This window comes from Brienomyrus brachyistius, chromosome 4, assembly GCF_023856365.1.
Source record: "Brienomyrus brachyistius isolate T26 chromosome 4, BBRACH_0.4, whole genome shotgun sequence".
Taxonomy (NCBI): domain Eukaryota; kingdom Metazoa; phylum Chordata; class Actinopteri; order Osteoglossiformes; family Mormyridae; genus Brienomyrus; species Brienomyrus brachyistius.
In genome coordinates this window covers 9,915,805-9,934,057 of record NC_064536.1, presented here as the reverse complement: position 1 = coordinate 9,934,057, position 18,253 = coordinate 9,915,805, and the positions used below count along the sequence as shown (strand labels likewise).

The 18,253-nt window shown below is 43.6% G+C and overlaps 1 protein-coding gene across 1 annotated transcript in view; it reads left to right on the top strand.

Annotated features, from left to right (window-relative positions):
* LOC125740735 (potassium voltage-gated channel subfamily H member 2-like) overlaps positions 1-18,253 on the top strand; it is a 120,280-nt gene that overhangs the window by 4,936 nt on the left and 97,091 nt on the right. Inside the window, 1 exon segment of the mRNA XM_049012296.1 lies at positions 5,101-5,331. Within this exon segment, the coding sequence (XP_048868253.1) occupies positions 5,101-5,331 (231 nt within the window).

The following is an 18,253-nucleotide window of genomic DNA, read 5'->3' as shown; positions in this document are numbered from 1 at the left end:
TCTCTCTTTTTTTTGCGCTCTCATCGCAGCATGCAGTGCACAACATGCAATACATTCCCTATTTGCCAACATAGTAGCATGGACAACGTTGACATTGGTAAAATGGACCTTGTTTCGATTTTCCAAAACCTACACGGTGCAAGCAAAATTTGCAAAGATAAGGTTCTTGCATCAGATATCAACACAACAAACCATTTTTAACCACCTCAAGAGAAAAGAAGACACCAAATAGAGTATGCTGAGAATGTTTATCTATTAGGGGTTATTGCCTTATAGATTGTCAGAAAAAAGAGTAGCAGTTTGTACCTTTACTTGTTGCTGTACCCTCAAGACTGCCAATTGTACCCTTAGCTGTAGGTAAATGTACCTTTTAAGGTACAGAAATTGAACTTTTTTTGTACCATTGGGGGTATGTTAATGTTCCTCAGAGTTCATTTCTGTACCTTAATTAGACTAAAAGGTACATTTACCTAAAGTTAGGTTACAATTGGCAGAGCCAACACTGGGGATCAGCCACACTGAAGGTACTGTACAAAGTGCTATAGTTTTTTTGTGAAAATGTAGGGCTATATTGTTTAAAATATGGGAATTAGTTTGGTTGTACCGTTAAGCAATTTGCAAAATAGTCTTAAAAACAATCGTGAAAAGATTGTGATCCTGATACAATATTGTTGCCATATTGCCCACCCATAATCAGCTACGCAGCACATGGTTCATGAATGTAAAAACATAATTTTACAACAGTAGTGAAACAACTATCAGGTTTTTTTTTGCCTGTGCAGTAAAAAGAACTGACTTAATCCCCAGTGTAATAAAAACAAACGAAATAGCTGTGCTAAGTGTTGTTACTGCTGGCTATCTCAGTGCGCCCTGTTACAAATTGTTGCTGTACTTTCTCACTAATGCTGAGAATGTGTGATCCCTCGCACATTGTCCTACAGACATATGGTACTCAGGAAGCTGCTTAACTTTCTCTTGCCAAGAGACTCCTTTTCATGCAGTTTTGTGTGGTTGCTGGCCTTCTGCTGGAAGGAAGCCTCAAATGCAGGCTTTCCTTCCTCCAGCCCCCCGAACTGAGACGGAAGGTATCCACGCATCTTTGGTGCCCACTGACTGATCGGTTTGGCCCCTGCTGTCTCGTTTGACGGCAGCTCTCTCGGTGCTCTATAAATCGCGAATCTGTTTGATTCAGCCCTCAGTACTAGCTGAAATTCTCGCAGATGAGTCCTAATATCATTTTAATATGCCAGGGCTTCCGTACTCATACTCATTCACTCTGACATTACCTGAATGTAGAGGATTCTTAACCTTTCGTATCCTACAAGTAAAAATGAAAAAAGAAATGCTAAAAATGCTATTTTACTACTTCTGTGGTGGATACACTGTGGTGCTGACTAGATTTTGTATATGTTCAAAAGGGAACAATACAATGACAAAATCTTGTAAATAGAGTCAGAGCTACGGCCGATTTGTTAATGTATTCATGGCAATATAACATTTCATTTCAACTGACCATTGTGTCTTTTACATAACATTGTTACTCCTCCAAGCAGTACACAATGCTGTCCATGTTAGCTTCCTGTCTTTGTCAATTGTTGCTGTTTAATTATAACAATAGAAAGGCATCAAGGCATTGTCACTGTTTTTCAGTCTCACTTTACAAAGTGTGTTAAATAGTCAGTATTGTTTTTTTCATTAGATTTTTTTTGTTCTACCTTAATGTGTAATGGAAAAGTAAAAAGTGAAGCTACGGCTAAAACTGAGATTTAAAATATTCACTGCAAAACGTTAAATGCTCTTTGTGTTGGAAGTAATATTGCTGGCATTTAATGCAGTTAAATTGCAGTTAAATTTACTTTGCAATGTATGTAACCTATGTAACGTATAACAAAGTGATAGCAAAAAAGGGCAGTTTTGACTCCTGATACTGTTAAGATGATAACTCGAAAGATTTTTGACAGATATTTTTCAAACTTTGAGGATGGATTTCATGGGTGGAATTGATAAAATATTTGCGACAGATAGACTGGAAATTGTAGGAACCCCACTTAGTGGCAGCAAAGGGAAGGGTGAAAGCAGGTGACATTTCACTCTCTGAATGTGATAAATCAAAAAGTATTTGATGGATCTCATCACTGATTCACAGCAACATTATATATAAGATCGACGTCTGATTTCAGTTTCAGATAAATTTCCCGGAAATGAAGTGGCAGCTCTCTGTGGCAGCAATGGAAGCAAACGGCAAATGTAGAAGAATCTTGGTCTTTTGAACACAGTAACTCTAAACGCATTTCACAGATTTTTTTCATACTTCGCCTACACATTGTAAGGGTGACAAACTGGAAGTGACCAAATTTCGAGACAGATCTACCAAAACTGAACCAGTGTCACATGGTGATATCATGAAAAGCGATAGTCTCAGACATTTGATCTCATTAGTGTGATAACTCAAAGCATTTGACAGACAATTTCTAAGCAGAAGGTTACCAGGCTTGAGGAGTGGCCATCCCACAACAGATTTCTCAAAACCAGCATTCCAAAAACTGAAAGCATATGCAAAGCATGAACTGGTCGAGTCACAGCCAAGCTAAAGCTGTCGTGTTTGATGCACAGGCACGCATGGCATCTTCACTCTTATTAAATGTGTGTTTTTGTTGATGTATCTCACTGACATTGGATTGGGCTTGATTGCATCACCCTGCATTGCATATGATTGCACGTGAGTCAGTAGTGTGAAATTCAGTGGCAAAGCTTGTTCAGGTGTTGGCTACCAGTTGCTGTCACGTCCTGATGGTGTGGGACCTGACAGGAAGACTCTACATCGGTGTTTCCCAACCCGGGCCTTGGGGACCCACAGCCGGTCCATGTTTTTGCTCCCTCCGAGCTCCCTGTCAGATAGTCCACATTGGACTGGATTGGGAAACCCTGCACTACATAGTTTGTGTGAGACCTGCAGTCCAAAGCTTAAAAGCTGTGTGCCTTTCATTATCATTCATTGTAGTTGCCATTTGTCTTCTGCAGTCTCTGTGCCAGACAGTAAAACATATGATTGGTTCATTGCCAGTGACAGCAGCTTCATCCACTGAATTCTTTTGTCTGCATTTCAAATGTTTTTTTTTTTCCCTATAATATTTTATTGAGAGACTTTCTTATTTATTGAGACTTTCATGATGCAAGAGATTTCCGGAGCTGCTGCGTTTTCCTGAATGTCTGACCATGACGTCCACTCATTTTGTCTGCCTTGTAAACTATGCTCTCTGAACCTCATTCATTAATGTGCTCGCCTAGTATCTTGCTTCCACGGTCATGGGAGTCTGTCTTAGATTAGTAAGTTACTGTTTTAATATTTAGAACTTGCGCTTCCGCGAGCTTCAGATAATCGTTCATTCCCCTGTTTCTTAAGCATCTTATCACAGTGTAAATGTGCACAGTTCCATATGGACATCATACCCACTGCTGTCATCTCCAGGACGGCAAAGCTAGAGCGGATTCAAAAATCGCTCTCATCCAACACGACACAATAATGCGACAGCCACGTTTCCAGGAATAGTGGTGAACTCCGCATGGTCTTCCGCACCAACATGCATTATGGAAATAGAATGTGGGATATTGGGTCAATATCATGAGTGAGGTGCTAAAAAAAAAGTGTGTCAGTGATGATCGCCCCCTGAGGAAATTCCTCATTCTCACCCGAGACTGCACATTCAATGCAAGGCTGATCGTTTGATTACTTTACCAGGATGCTGACTTCAACTAACAGATGAGTTTCTAAAAATGACTTCAGTTGTATAGTGATGCTGCATAGATAAATGTCAGGCCTTGAAAGTTATTTATAACTCTTGTTAATTAAAACTAGCATTAATTACTCAAAAAAAAAAAAAAAAAACTCAGTCAACCTGAGTAATTCGTGAAGGTCAGACGCAGACACAGACGGTGCTAAATGCCCTATAAGTGAACTTAGGGCTCACACATCAGAACTATTTGTTGGGGGAGGGGGGAGGGTGGCTCAGTCTAGCAGCCTGTTCTCTTCCCGGCCAAGACCTTGAAGTGCTGCTGATGTATCTTGTACGATATTCCGCAGCAGAATGGAAATCGCAAATGCATAGTGTTTAATATGTAAAGGAGAGAAGAGATTGAATCTGCAAGCTACTAAAACATAATAAATGGCAGCAGCCTGCTTTAAATATTTAAAGGCGGGTTTCACGTGCATTTAGAGTATTGCCCTTGTAAGAATTCATAGAAGTTTTAATAATTTTTAACCAATACTCTAGTTGTGAATTTCAGCTGTCCCATGGTAAAGAAAAAGGAAAGACTGTGTAATGTTTGACTCGGGAATCTGATAGGATCTGTACTTCTAAAGTGTCCCAAATGTCCCACCAGTCACCACTGAGAAACAACCAGTCAAGCCTTCAAGCGCAGCAAAAAACTAAGACAGAATAAGCGATGGGCAGATCTTCAAATTTAGTGGAACTGTTTGCATTAAACTACACAATTCATGACTCATTTGGCAGATAGAACTATGGGCAAGTAAAGTCGGCCTGTTTACTGTTGAATTCTTCCAGAACCTGAGCATATGACTTAACAGTTTTATTGTGTAATGCAGCATAGGATGTGATTTACATATTTAGCAGATGCTTTTGTCCAAATCTGACAAATGAGAGAACAAAGAACAGGATCATCCAGTATTCTTGGAACAATTGGGGTTTAGGGTTCTAGCTAAGGGCCTATCAGGATTTGTATTGTGACTTTCTGATCATGGACACAAAGCCCTGATCTGCATAACCAAACACTGCCCACACACCGTGATGCATTTAGCAGATATAGTGGCTAGAGCAGTTGGCCAGTTTTCAAATGTCGTTTAATAGAGTTATTTTTACAGATCTGTATTATGGAACCCCCAGTCATCAGTTGTGCTCGGAGTCTAATTCAGCATATATGTGGAATGGCTAGAGGCTGACTAGAGAATGACGGTTTCTGGTTATTGGTGGGGATTGTTATTTCTTGCCACACCAGTACTGTGGCAAAAGAGGGTTAAATTCGTATTCCATGAGTCACTAACATCGGTCTTTTCATTCAATCCCCCACCCCCACAACCTGCAGATCGCAAGTTCATCATCGCCAATGCCCGTGTGGAGAACTGCGCCATCATCTTCTGCAACGACGGCTTCTGCGTGATGTGCGGCTACACGCGTGCCGAGGTCATGCAGAAACCTTGCACCTGCAACTTCTTGTATGGACCACACACCAAGAAGCTCGCCGCAGTCCAGATGGCCCAGGCGCTGCTGGGTTCGGTGGAGCGGAAGGTGGAGATCGCCCTCTACAGGAAAGATGGTAGGACAGCCCACAAACGAGTGGCCTAAGATCAAAGACGGACTGTTTATGATTCTGCTCTGGATATCGTGGATCTCTGTTACATGATATGGTTTGCTAAGTTCATTTAGTCCACTATAAGTCTGATGGATGAATGGCGACCTTCACCATCATTTAAAATGACTCTTGAAATCCCGATGCTGCTGGCTTCCAGATTTCGTGATATTTATTCTAATGGAATGACCAATTGAAAGGAGATAAATACGAAGGTGAGATTAAAGCGTTGGCTATACATTCCTCAGCAGGTGCCACTTGAGCTTTCCCTCTCAGAGCAGCCTGCAACAAATCAGAGACGGAAGGGAGACAGCTAGTCCCAGATGTTTGTTTTCAACTCCCGTAAACTAGACTGTCACGTGTGGGGAACTGATGTTAATCGCTCATTCTGACCAATCAGAGTTTCCACAGTTTACAATGAGAGATATCTGTGTGGTGATGAATGTATACATAATGTCCTCCAGAGCCTTAAAGGGACATGCACAGAAAAATGACCGCTCGGCACTCTGGAAAGCGTTATCTCTGCAATGTGCAGGATTGTGTGTGTGAGATGGAGAATCTTGGCATTTGGGTGCTTTAGTCCTGTACAAAACCCACCAGGGAAGAGTGACGCTTGCTGCCCCAGCAGACGTACGTCATGCTGCTCCGATGACATAGCTTCTCATGAGGCAGGGCGCCGCGGGATTATAGGTCATCGAGGTCTGACGCTGGCGGCTGGGGCGCTGTGGGACGGTGATGGAATGTTGGTGACGTTATTCTCTCCCTCCACCCTCTTCATAGGAACAGTAGGTCAACACCGATGTTGTATACAGACACAGGCACTGTTGAGAGTGGAATATAAAAAGTATACAAACAATTTGCTTGTTTGAAACACCCTAATCTACTCAGTGGTCAATAGAAAGACTAAGAGCCAAGGCAGTAACAGCACCCTGAAATGTTCCCCGTTGTCTTCCTTCAGCATTGTCTGGGCACACACCAGTACGACAGCTTCATTCATCTGCCCAATGCGTTGTACTGCCAGCCTTGAATATGATTCATGGGCTCCTGTTGCTCTCTATTGCTTGTCTGTAATCCAGCCGGCGTTTCATAAATCACAGCGAAGTGTAAACTTCTCACTTATTCTCGGGGTGTATCTGGCTGTCAGTGTGTGGCAGATGGTTCAAGGATGGACCTCTGTATCTCTGTAAATTAGTGATCCGCCCGAAAACAGTATCTCCATTTCGGTGGGCGAGGTGGGTCAGCTATGTCATGCGGCACTTTCACAGCTGGGCTCCACAATGAGACCCAGAGAGTCTCGGTGACATTTGGAAGCGCGACTCGGCCGTCACAGAATGGATATGTGTACCTCCGGCTGCATACATCTAGTTATTGTGATCTCACAGTAAATGGACGGGATGTTATAAATGTGCCTCGTCATGGATAAAAGGCAGTAATGCCCCCATTTCCTCAGCTGTCTGACTGAAGTCTCTGGAATTTTTAACTGCCCCCCCCCCCCGCCCCCCCCCAAGCACCTGGTCCCCCGAGTCTGCCTGAGTGTGTCTTTTCTGTTGCCACATTCATACACATGTACTGTAGGATAGGTCATGTCTGGGAAGAAAAACCCAGACCAAGATTTTGCTTCAACCAACCATTTTATTATAAATAGTCACAGTCACAGAGTACTCAGCTGGTTGGTTGAAACTAAATCCTGGTCTGGACTTTTACTTTCTGGACCTGATCTATCCACCTCTGTGTATTCAGCAGTTACAGGTTACCTTTGAGTATGCTAGAGATGCTGATTATAATAGTTAATAATAATAGCTTCACTTAGGTTTATTCTTCAAATGCAGCACAAACACTGCATAACTTTATGAAATGTCTAGTAAATGTGTCAATCATTATTACCATGCCTGCCATTTTAGACAGCTATCTACACTCTGTGAAATAAAACAGACGCAGGAAGCTACTTGTATTGGCAGGTGCTCCACACTTTTGACAGTCTTGGTAGGAGTCGGTATTTTATGTGACAGCAACAGGAGATAAAGCAATATTGAAATGTCACAGGTGATAATTCCGGCCTGATCATCCATGGGGCATTTACACTCTCAGTAGCACTGGTGGTAAATTTGATATTAAAAAAGGAATGAGTATTGTGTGAGCCTGCCTATTGTACAATACAATACAATTGATAGAGCTGCTCAGCAAGGGGAGCAGGGAAGCAGATATGGAGGAAGGGCTACGATTCATAAGAAGTACATGTGACGCGGGGCCCCCTTTAATGCATGGGCTCACCTGAGCTGAAACCCAGGGGCCTCTGCTAAAAAGGGGCCTGAGCTAAGCTGAGTTGTAAGCCCCCTCCCCCAGGTCTTATGTTGATTTACTTTTCTCTGGCACATTGTACAGATAATGCAGCATTGACATTATGGTGTCTAATTATTTCTTCAGTGTGGCTTGTCTATCAGTAAGGACACAAGAAAGGGGATGAGAAAAAAAAAAATAATTGAAATTTTGAATATTTACTATAATTTTAGGGGAGTAATGGAAGATACAGAGTGGTGTGTGCATTTTATAAACTGGCAGGAAGCAGAACAGTGGCACTGTGCTGTGTTCGGGTGATTTTTGCGTTACCATGGCAATTTATCACCAGCCCTTTGCCAATAGAAGCCCCATTTAATTAAGTCTAACTGGCACTAATTTGACCAATTATATTGTTAGCAATAAATAGGGCCAGCTGGGAGGGTTTGGGAGGCAAGTGGGAGGTCAGGGAGTTAGTGTCAGTCTGTGTGTCTGTGTGTCTGTGTGTCTGTGTGTCTGTGTGTCTGTGTGTCTGTGTGTCTGTGTGTCTGTGTGTCTGTGTGTCTGTGTGTGAAGGCCATACATTTTCAGGAGATATTTTCTTGGGCATTTTTGTATCCTTAAACTATCAGTTGATCTACTTTTTTTATTTAAAAAAAATCTTAGTTTGTTCAGTCCTCGAACTCTGCCCTCGCTATTGAATACACTTCCACCCCATACACCAATTTCTTTGCAGGTGTGTGTGTGTGTGTGTGTGTGTGTGTGTGTGTGTGTGTGTGTGTGTGTGTGTGTGTGTGCACATAGGAAAATGATGTAATGTGACTAACCTCCTCTATATATAGCAGGAAATTGTATACATTAAGTAATGCCTGCAAGCTTTCCGTCTCTTCTTGTCTAATCCCGTCTTGAATATATGGGTCGTATCTTCTTAGTCTAAAAGGGAGGCTCAGCGACGATCATCATATAGACTGAGGAAAAGCCCAAAAGCGTGACACAGCAAGATTTTAACACCAAATGTACAAATGTCACCAGTCAAAGTTCCCTGAATGATGTTCAGTCTGTCTTTGTAGTTGAAGGCATGGATGAGTCACCAGTCATCTTACAGACTGCCATCTCCGTCCGCCCCCTGTGGAGTGTGGGTCGGCACATTCGGGTGGAATGTCTCCCCGGTTGCCCCAATGAAGCTTCTGCCAGGTTTGCATGACTCGATTACCGGTAGGTAATGTAAATAACAGGTGCAAGCTCTCCCCTTAACAAACAGCTGGCATTAAATGGGCGACTGCATAAGGTGCCTATGAAATTGCAGAACGATGGTTGCTCCATCATGGAGAATCGGCTTTTTTCAGAGTCGATGCTGTTTGGTGGCTGGTTTTCTTTCCATCAGGGAATTTTGTGCACAGTCGACTGGATGACAGAAGGATGCAATTGGTCCCTATTCTGGAGCTTGTGTGCAGCACACAATTTTTTACATTCAGTTTGTACAGGTAAGCGTTTAGTGAACAGGGCTGGTTATTTTTGAAACCTGTGTTACAGGACAGCTTGGTGCAGTAGTCAGTGGATCTCTGGGTTGTATGTTGTAACATCTTAAGGTCCATCTTAGACATACGCCAGGGCCGTTTCTCTGAGCTCATGGATGTTTAACAGCTGCTAATTTCAACGAAAATCTTTTCATATTGACCGTGACCTCAGTGATCTTGTCACCGGATGATTAGCAACACTGTCTAAATCATGATTTTCTTTAAGATACAGATTGATTTTAAAGGGGGCTTTTGATCACCTAAAGGACAGTGACCTGTAATTACTTTGATGATTTACACTGGTAAAATCACTGATTCGCATTTACCAGAAGTGCAGTGTAATGAACTGCGTGGCGGTTTGGATGCCAGTATCACTGTGTTTTTCTAGATATGATGCTGATGCATGGAGTAGCAGGAGTGGGTTTGTGGAGGGGGGGGGGGTTCCTCTCCCCCTCTGTTCCTTGTCCAGAGGAGATGTAGCAGTTGTGACTGCAAAGTTACATACTGTATATACTTATCAATCTTATATGCATACATAAGGACACACATAATAGAGTTAATTCAGCATTACATGCAGATGAACCATGTTCAATGACAAATTCCTTGTATGTGCAACATACTTGGAGAAACAAAGTGACTCTGATTCTAAATTATATTATTGCTATGTCCCCGTACAGCAGTATATCAGTGACTATATTGTCTGAATTGTTCTGTGGTCAGCTAATAATCTGCATACAATCTACAGCAGATTTACAGTGCCTTGCTGTCAGTGCTCCAGGCAAATTTGAATATTTTTCTGAATGTACTTGTTGCTGTATGATGTAGAATTATTTTTGATTAATTCTGCCTATTACACATATACAGGAATTTCATGGTTTTTACAATAATACCTACATTATCTCTTACAAAACCTTCTTCTGTTGAAGGTTTCCATTATTATTGGGGAACTTCTAGTAAAAATGAGAGCAAGGACTCAAGGACTGGCAGATCGCATTCAGCAGCTGGGAGAGATGCCAGGTATTGTGATGGTAATGAGAACTGATAGAAATTATGATGTTGCTCAGATTGCTTTTCTGGTAGAAGCTGGCCATGGTTGCATCTTAAGGTCACCATTTATCAGTCGTTTGATGTGCTCACGGACTGTAATGCCCATTTTGCTGCATCATTTGTTTCCTCTGCTCCTAGCTGTTATTGACAGGAATGCGCAAGACTTTTTTCTAACACTTACTTATTTCTGCCGCTGAATAGTTAATGAGGCAGGTCACGTTAGACGCCCCGCATTAAGCTGCTGGCGCTCTGCGACCCACACTCGCTGTCCGTCTCTGAGCTCCAGAGTTGATTGGATCTGCAACAGTGACAGATCCAATTGGTTTTGGAGCTCAGGCAGATTTGATTGGTTGTTTTGAGGAGAGGCGCCCTGGGTCCAGTCTGTCTGGGAGGGCTTGGAGCCACTCCTGTTCACCTCTGCCCATTTAAACCATGAGGCATTTTGATATGAGGGGAGGGATGGGGGATTAGTTTCATAAAATTGGTGTCATGGGGCAAGGGACAAATACTTGGGGTAAAATAGGCAGTATATTATTATTTTTGAATTCTGGATTTTAATCATTTATAACCTTGGGTTATAACTCTGGATGACGCAGGACAGCTCTCCATTGTCTATGAAATAGTTATGAAGTCATGCACCAAATTTTGTTGCATTTATTTTTTGCACTGAACTCCTCCTGGTGTAACTAAGTTTTGTGATGCTGGTCCTACCCCCCCCCCCCCCCCCCAAAAAAAAAAAAAAAAAAAAAGCATGTCTGCTTTAGTAGAAAACATACAACAGTGGCCTGGAAGTCTTGACTGTTCAGGTAAAAAGGTGTGAATTATAGTGGACCTCTCCAGTCAAAATGGGTTCCATTACCAGCTGGACTCAGTGTTTGTGAAGGCTGGCGGCTTGGTGGCGCCGGTCGCCCTGCATCCCCGGGGGCCAGCTGTAAAACGCAGCCAGCCAGCCCCAGTAGCTCTGCTAATGGCTTCGGACAAGCCTTTGACCACCTTTGCCTGGCCCACCGCGAGGAGTAAGGCAGGGACCCTTGGGGGTGTTGTGAGAAAGACGGAGCTGTGGAAAGGTTTCGGGAACAAGTCTCCGAGTCAACTGATGAATCAGTGAGTAATTGAAAGTGTGAGTGCCGGAGGCGTGGATTGAAAAAGAGATAATGAGTCTCTTCTTAGGAGGGAAAGTTAGAAAAGACAGACCCATCACTTCTATGTATGCTACAAATACCCTACGAATAGCCTCGAGCGTATTTTAACGTACAAATAAGGGTAATGATGAAGCCGATGTGTTTCCATGAGAACCATGCTGAAATACTGTCATCACCATGGCAAAAGATGAGCAGTGAATGTAGCAACTCTTGGGGTTAGCGCTAGTTCACGGTGCACTAGACTGTGGCTGCTTCTCTAGCCCCAGATGAGTTATCCGACAGGGTCACGTGACCTGGCTTTTCTCTCCCCATCAGAGTGGATGCTTAGATTCCAGCCAGGGAAAGCCGTACACGGAGACAGCTATTCTGAAATCCCTCGGAATGTAGCCCGCAGACTAATACGGCCAGATGCTGAGCAGCAGGACTGAGCTGGAGTCTTGCACCAGCAGACTGGGGCAGGTTAATGCAGAGATCATCCTGGGTGATTGCTTAGGGCCCCGGCAAAATAAGGGGATCCACCGAGGGAAAAACGGAACAATTAAAGTAATAAAATCTGGCCGATCCATCTCACATCGACAAGATTTACTCACAATTTTATTGCTTGGGGGATATTCCAGCCATGTCAGCCTAGCCCCCAGAACCCCCCCCCCATTTAGGGGCTGCCTGCTGGCATGTCCAGGGCTTTGAAACATCCTGAAAGCCTGGCTCTGCCCGTGTGAAAACGAAAGGAAAAATGCAAGTAAGCAGTATATCTATTGATGTGCCTTCATAGTCGACGTGGTGTCTGGGGCTCCCGCTGTGATTCTGCCACATGGGCTGGTCTGGCTGTCTGCACTTGGTAAGGGTCAGTTGCACTTACAGCTTTGCATGTGGCCATGCAGCACAGCCTGAGCTTTAGCTTCCTGACCACATCAATGGATGGTGGAGGTGGGCTGCTGGAAGCTGTGCCTCGCGTGTATTTTTAATATAAATGAGACGACGTCACCGCCCAGGTTTACTGGAAACTGAGCAGATCAGACCATGTTTAGCCAATGCAAGGAGGTGCCTTTGCCTGACGGGTTCCGACAGCAGAGTGGCCCGGCGCTTATTATTTATAGCGAACACTGCATGGCAACGGAGCTCATGTGCAAATGTCACGCAAGCAAATTTCCACTGTCCATTATTATTATTTATTTCCTTATTTTTCTCTAAACCAAAAGGGAAAACCTGTGTGCACCGTGCAGATCCTGCATTCTGCGATCGGCAGACTTACCGCTGCTGCTATTAATGGTTTTCCTGATGACTTCAGCTGTGTTTTTTTTTCCCACCAACCTCACCAATTTTTTATCAGTTTCCCACTCAGGGAAACAGGAGTCACACATTAAAGACTATGCAGGCATTTAAACTTATTGCTCTGCCACCCATGACCAGTTCTGATTACAGTATAGTGCATCTCATCCCCAGGTATCAATCTGTTACGCAGCAGCTGCAGGACAGCAGCAGCCTCAGCGGGCTGGCTGAGGGGGCTGTAGGCGCACGTAGAGCAGGCTATGGAATCAGATTTGTTGGGATCAGCCACACAGTGCTGAAGATGTGCCAGCCTGCTCTGTGGGGTCCTTCAGTACCTGTGCTCTCTCTCAGCGAGTTTGGAGAAGGTGATCCAACTATCTATCTGTCTATCTGTCTGTCTGTCTGTCCTGCATACAAGCGTGTTTCATATTTGGTATCTTCCTACTGCAACAATGTGACTTTTGGAGCAGCCAGCTGGCGATGGCGAGTTGAGGCTGTAAACAGTGCCTGGACCCTGTTCGTGCCATTGTGCGTGTGTATTCACATTGGCTCTGCACTCCTTGTCAGCCATGCATGCTTCGTCTAGATAAAGAAGAGGCTGGCCTTCTCTGGTCAGTCCTCACAAATTTCCTGAGGTAGGGCTGTTCTTGGAGCATGAATATTACACAACATCTAATTTGCAGAACCTTACCAATATTTCATCTAGTTCAGCTGCTGATTTTTAAATGATGGTGTTGTCACATCTGGAGTCTCAAGTGCTGAGAAATTACTATGAGGCACGTTCCTGTTGCACATGAATTTCAGTGTAGTCTCATTCTATTATGGTAAGGATGTAGCCTTAACTGTTGGCTCCAACTAGTGGTGGAGCAAAATCCGAATACGGTATTCGGCAAAGAACAAATGGTGGGTTTTTACGAATCTTTAATTCGTACAAATATTTTTAAATTGTAAAATTTTTGTCTTCAGGAAGTAAAAAGACCTGTTAAATAGGCAATGTTCCTCATAACTCCGAGGGCGGTGGGTATTTGTGCTCCGCCTGTTTGACAATAGGAGAGCGGAGGGGGGGAAAAGGCATACCCCCCCCCCCATTGAAATCTATCCTGTGATTCCAAATCCATGCCTTGTTTTAAGTTCTCCCAGGTAGTTAGTTAAATAAGTACTGGCTCTGTTTGGCCACAGAGGCTTCACATCTGGCTCAAAACAGTCACATGCATGTAAATGTGTGTACAAACTTCCAACTGAAAATCTCACTCCAGCCAGCTAACCGAAGTTGACAGCCCTGCACAGGCATTCATTAGTTTAGCATTTACTGTAGTTTAGTTTTTGCTTTGAGTGTGCAGTAGGAACTGAAGGTTACTTTAAAAATTCTTTCTTTCGATAACGTTTATGTGTATGCATGTTTATTATAATAATTATGAACACTTAAATATTAGTTTATGGTTTTGGTAAACCCAGCATTAGTTTATTGAAGAATACTTACATTAACAATTCCATATCCTTGACGTAGAGGTGTAATAACGAATATTGGATTGTTATAATTGTTTACACTTTTATTCAAATGCAAATAGAAATAATTTTGCTGCCTCAACAAATACAGATAGAGATACAAAGACTGGCCTCTCTGCACATCCCTACCACACAATCTACTGCAGTTTAGTTAGGATGGCACATTTACTGTTAGTTTCTACACTTGGCTTGGCTTGTTGGCTTGGCTTGTCCAGGACTGTAGTGTCCTGCGGTTTGGTTTGGATACGGGTCTGCTTGATGCCCTCAGTGCTGGTCCACTTACACACCGCCGTTTCATGCACCATCAGCAGCAGACATCGTTCCTCAGGAGTAACTCAGCTCTCTCTCCCTTTTTTTATATGATCCTCAACTTTCTCTTAGTCCTGCCTCAAGGTTTTTGATCACAACAATGACACAGCAAAGATTCTGACTCAACCAGTGCTCAAATGCCAGTGTTACAACACTGCAGCAGTGGCTTGTGGCTTGGTGGGATATTTTGCATTTGTGAGGAGTGTGTATGAACATAAGAACATAAGAAATTTACAAACGAGAGGAGGCCATTTGGCCCGTCAAGCTCGTTTGGGGAGAACTTAACTAATAGCTCAGAGTTGTTAAAATCGTATCTAGCTCTGATTTAAAGGAACCCAGGGTTTTAGCTTGCGTTACACTAACAGGAAGACTATTCCATACGCTACCTATACGCTGTGTAAAGAAGCGCTTCCTCAAATCCATTTTAAAATGTCCTCCCGCTAATTTCCACCTATGGCCACGAGTTCTAGTATTTAACCTAATATTAAAGTAGCCATTTGGCTGAACAGCATCCATGAAGTGTAGATGGCAACGATGGAATGATGCTGAGTAGCCATTTTATACTGTAATATGGTAACAGGGAACAAGCAGGGATAACCTAGTTGGCGGGTTGATGGGGATTTCTCTAGTTTGTCATTCTGTAAATTTCAGTAGCAGAATGACTATGACGTTAGGTCATATGTGAGCCCCCCCCCCCCCCCGATGTGTCCTTCCTCTTCAGTGTCATTATGTCCTCTGCAGATCTCCTGACTATATCATCCTGAAGAACCCCCCCCCAGGGGGGTCGGCTGCTGTTACATCTCTGGGCTTGTATTGCATGCTGCCCATGTGTCGTGGCTCTGAGGTGCTAATTCATCTCAGGTGCTGATGTCAGCTCTAAAGATACATTTCAATGCTAAAATATTGATTCTTTCTATATTAAAGGTTTAATTTTGAGAATAAATGCTTATATTAAATTACTTTTTCCTAACCGAGTAATTCAAATGCTTATATTTCCTGAATTACTTCTATGGGCTGGCCCCCATGCTGGGTTGTTCCCTTCCTTGTGCCCATTGCTTCCGGGATAGGCTCTGGACCCCCTGCGACCCAGTAGGATAAGCAGTTTGGAAAATGGATGGATGGATGGATCAATAAAGTGAGTTAGTTATAATATTGATCTTAATATTATTATAGGGAGCAGGACCTGAATTACTACCAGACAGGGATACCCATAAGGGAATTGCGGGTCTGGCTCTTAATGGGCCATAATTAGCCAGTACTTTCTCGTCGCCCTCTCCTCAGAAAAGGCTTTTTACTCACTTGTTCCATGGTCTTTATAATTAGGGCTTCCACAAAGCGTGGCTCACAGTGGAAATGTTATTTTTTTTAAATAGCATCCCTCATTATAATTCATCCTGTCAAACCACTGGGCTTTGCTTTCATGACACTGGGGAGCACAACCCCTGCATCAGGCCTGATGAGAAAGGCGATGACTTCAAAAAGTATGTCGACGCGCTTCAAGACACCCACTTCCCTCTTGAATAATTAAAGCGGTGGTGTACATTTACTTCTGAAGTGATGGAAGCAGAAACCAAAGTTTGCATATTTAGCTCTGCTGCGATTTCCTGTCTTTCTTTCTGTAATGCATCTGTTCCAAATCACACATAGTTTAGACTGGTTCCACTGGTGATTCTTGGATAATTACCCAGTTAAGTGACTGAAGACCCAGGTGTAAATTTCTGAATAAGTAAACATAAGTCGACCTAAGCAGTTTTTAGTGTTTTAAAGTTAAAGGCGGATGTATTGAACCTCGCAGCTTTTTTTAATGACAGCCATGATGTTTAATGCCATAGGTAGATTAGAAATTGAATTAAGGTTTGATAAGTTTGTTTCACAGTGCATTGAGACAATGATGATGTTTTGTTAGGGGGTAATGGTCAGGTTAGGTCAGGTTAGGGAGCATGCACTGAACAGCGCATTGCTGTACCCACCCCATGACCGAACGCCTCAGGATCCAGATTGGCAGATACACGGTCCAGTCCCACCCTCCGGAAATGGCCATCCATCTGCCGCAGCCAGGTATTATGTAGGCGTCCCCTTGGCCTGGTCCAGCCACTTGGGTCCTCAGCAATGAGGATCCTGCAAGCCGGATCACCCTCAGGGAAACCCGCCACATGGCCGTAGTGCCGTAGCTGATGCTCCTTCACAATGCAGGTAATGTGCCTCTTTCTGGACTCCTTTAACAACCATTGGGGCAGCGTGTGGCTCAGTGGGCTAAGCCTGTGTGCCTGTAATCAGAAGGTCGCAGGTTCAAACCCAGCCTCAGCCTGTGGGTCCTTGAGCAAGGCCCTTAACCCCCAGCTCCCTGGGCGCCGCTACGGGTGGCAGCCCTTCACAGACAACTTCCTCTATGAAAAAAGAGCAAGTTGTGGGAGGCGTAAAGACAATCAATAAAAAAAGTGTCAGTGTCATTCATTTGACACAAAGTCAAACCAGAGGTACCCAGGATTCTCCGAAGAACCGAAGGAGTCCTGTTTACATTCCCGAAGGAGTCTTCTTCTCACCTCACTGGATAGCGTCCATGTCTCACAGCCATACAGTAAGACAGGGAGCACTGGGACTCTAAAGATTTCGACCTTCATCCTCTTCCAAAGATATCCGGAGCACCACACACGCCTTTCCAGCGACCTCATGACCCCCCCATACTCTTCCAATCCGTCTGCATCACTTCATAGGTAGAGTCACCAGAGACATGAATGTCGCTGCCGAGGGAGTGAACCTCTCAACATGGTCGACAATCTTTCTGCAGATAGACACACTACTGACAGCTGTGCCCAAGAGGTCATTACAAGCCTTTGTTTTTATCCAGGACACTCAGATTCCTCGTTTAATGTCTTGAGAGCCTGACTTGAGCCTCCATTGACTCCACGAAAATCACATTATCATCAAGATCAAGTCAAGATTGGTGAATCATTCTTCACCAACAGATGCCCTACAGCTGCCAAACCCCAAGACTTTGTCCAGCACCCAGTCCAGGCAAGCTCTGAACAGAGACGGAGCAAGAACGCATCCCTGATGAACCCCAGAATCATCTGGGAGGTTCTGCCTCCACTCTGCACGGCATTCATGGTACCAGTGTACAGGCCGGCCAAGATGTCCAGCAATGATGGGGGGATTCCGCAGAGTCGAATGCTTTATGAAAATCCTGTTTGATGACAACCCTGAGCATGATGCGTACACTTTTAATTGTTGTAGAGTTAAATAGCTTTAATGTTTTTAAGCCCCTGGAGTCAACGGCATCGTCGGCGATGCCGCGTATCTTTCTCGTGTATTTCAGTTCATAACTCGCTGAAATCTTACTGTAGAAACATGAAAAAAAACGCTGACTAAATCCGTAATCTGTCTTCTTTTCAAAACGTCCATTGTTGGAAGTATTAACGTTTTTAAAATTATGTTAAATCAGCAAAAAAGCCGCCCTCACCTGAAGATCGCTATTCGCATTCTAAATAGCCGCATTTCCACGTATTCAAATCGCATTCGCATGGTAATTGGATGAACATCGCAACGTTGAAATGCGATCCAAGTGCAGTACATCTCCATCAGCGCCATAAAGGGGGGGGGATGTGCCCAGGTGTGAATGGCTCATGCATATACATGAAAGTTGCTACATATTCAATGAAAGGAGCCTAGAAATAGTGACATGAGTTAGGTTTTTCTTATTCATTTATCCAACTGAATGTTGCTACTACATCATTTAGTCATCTTCATGTAGCCAAGACTTTGGTGATCAGATATCTGGGATCAAAACAAACTGCCACCATTCCTTACTACAGTATGTACTTTTAT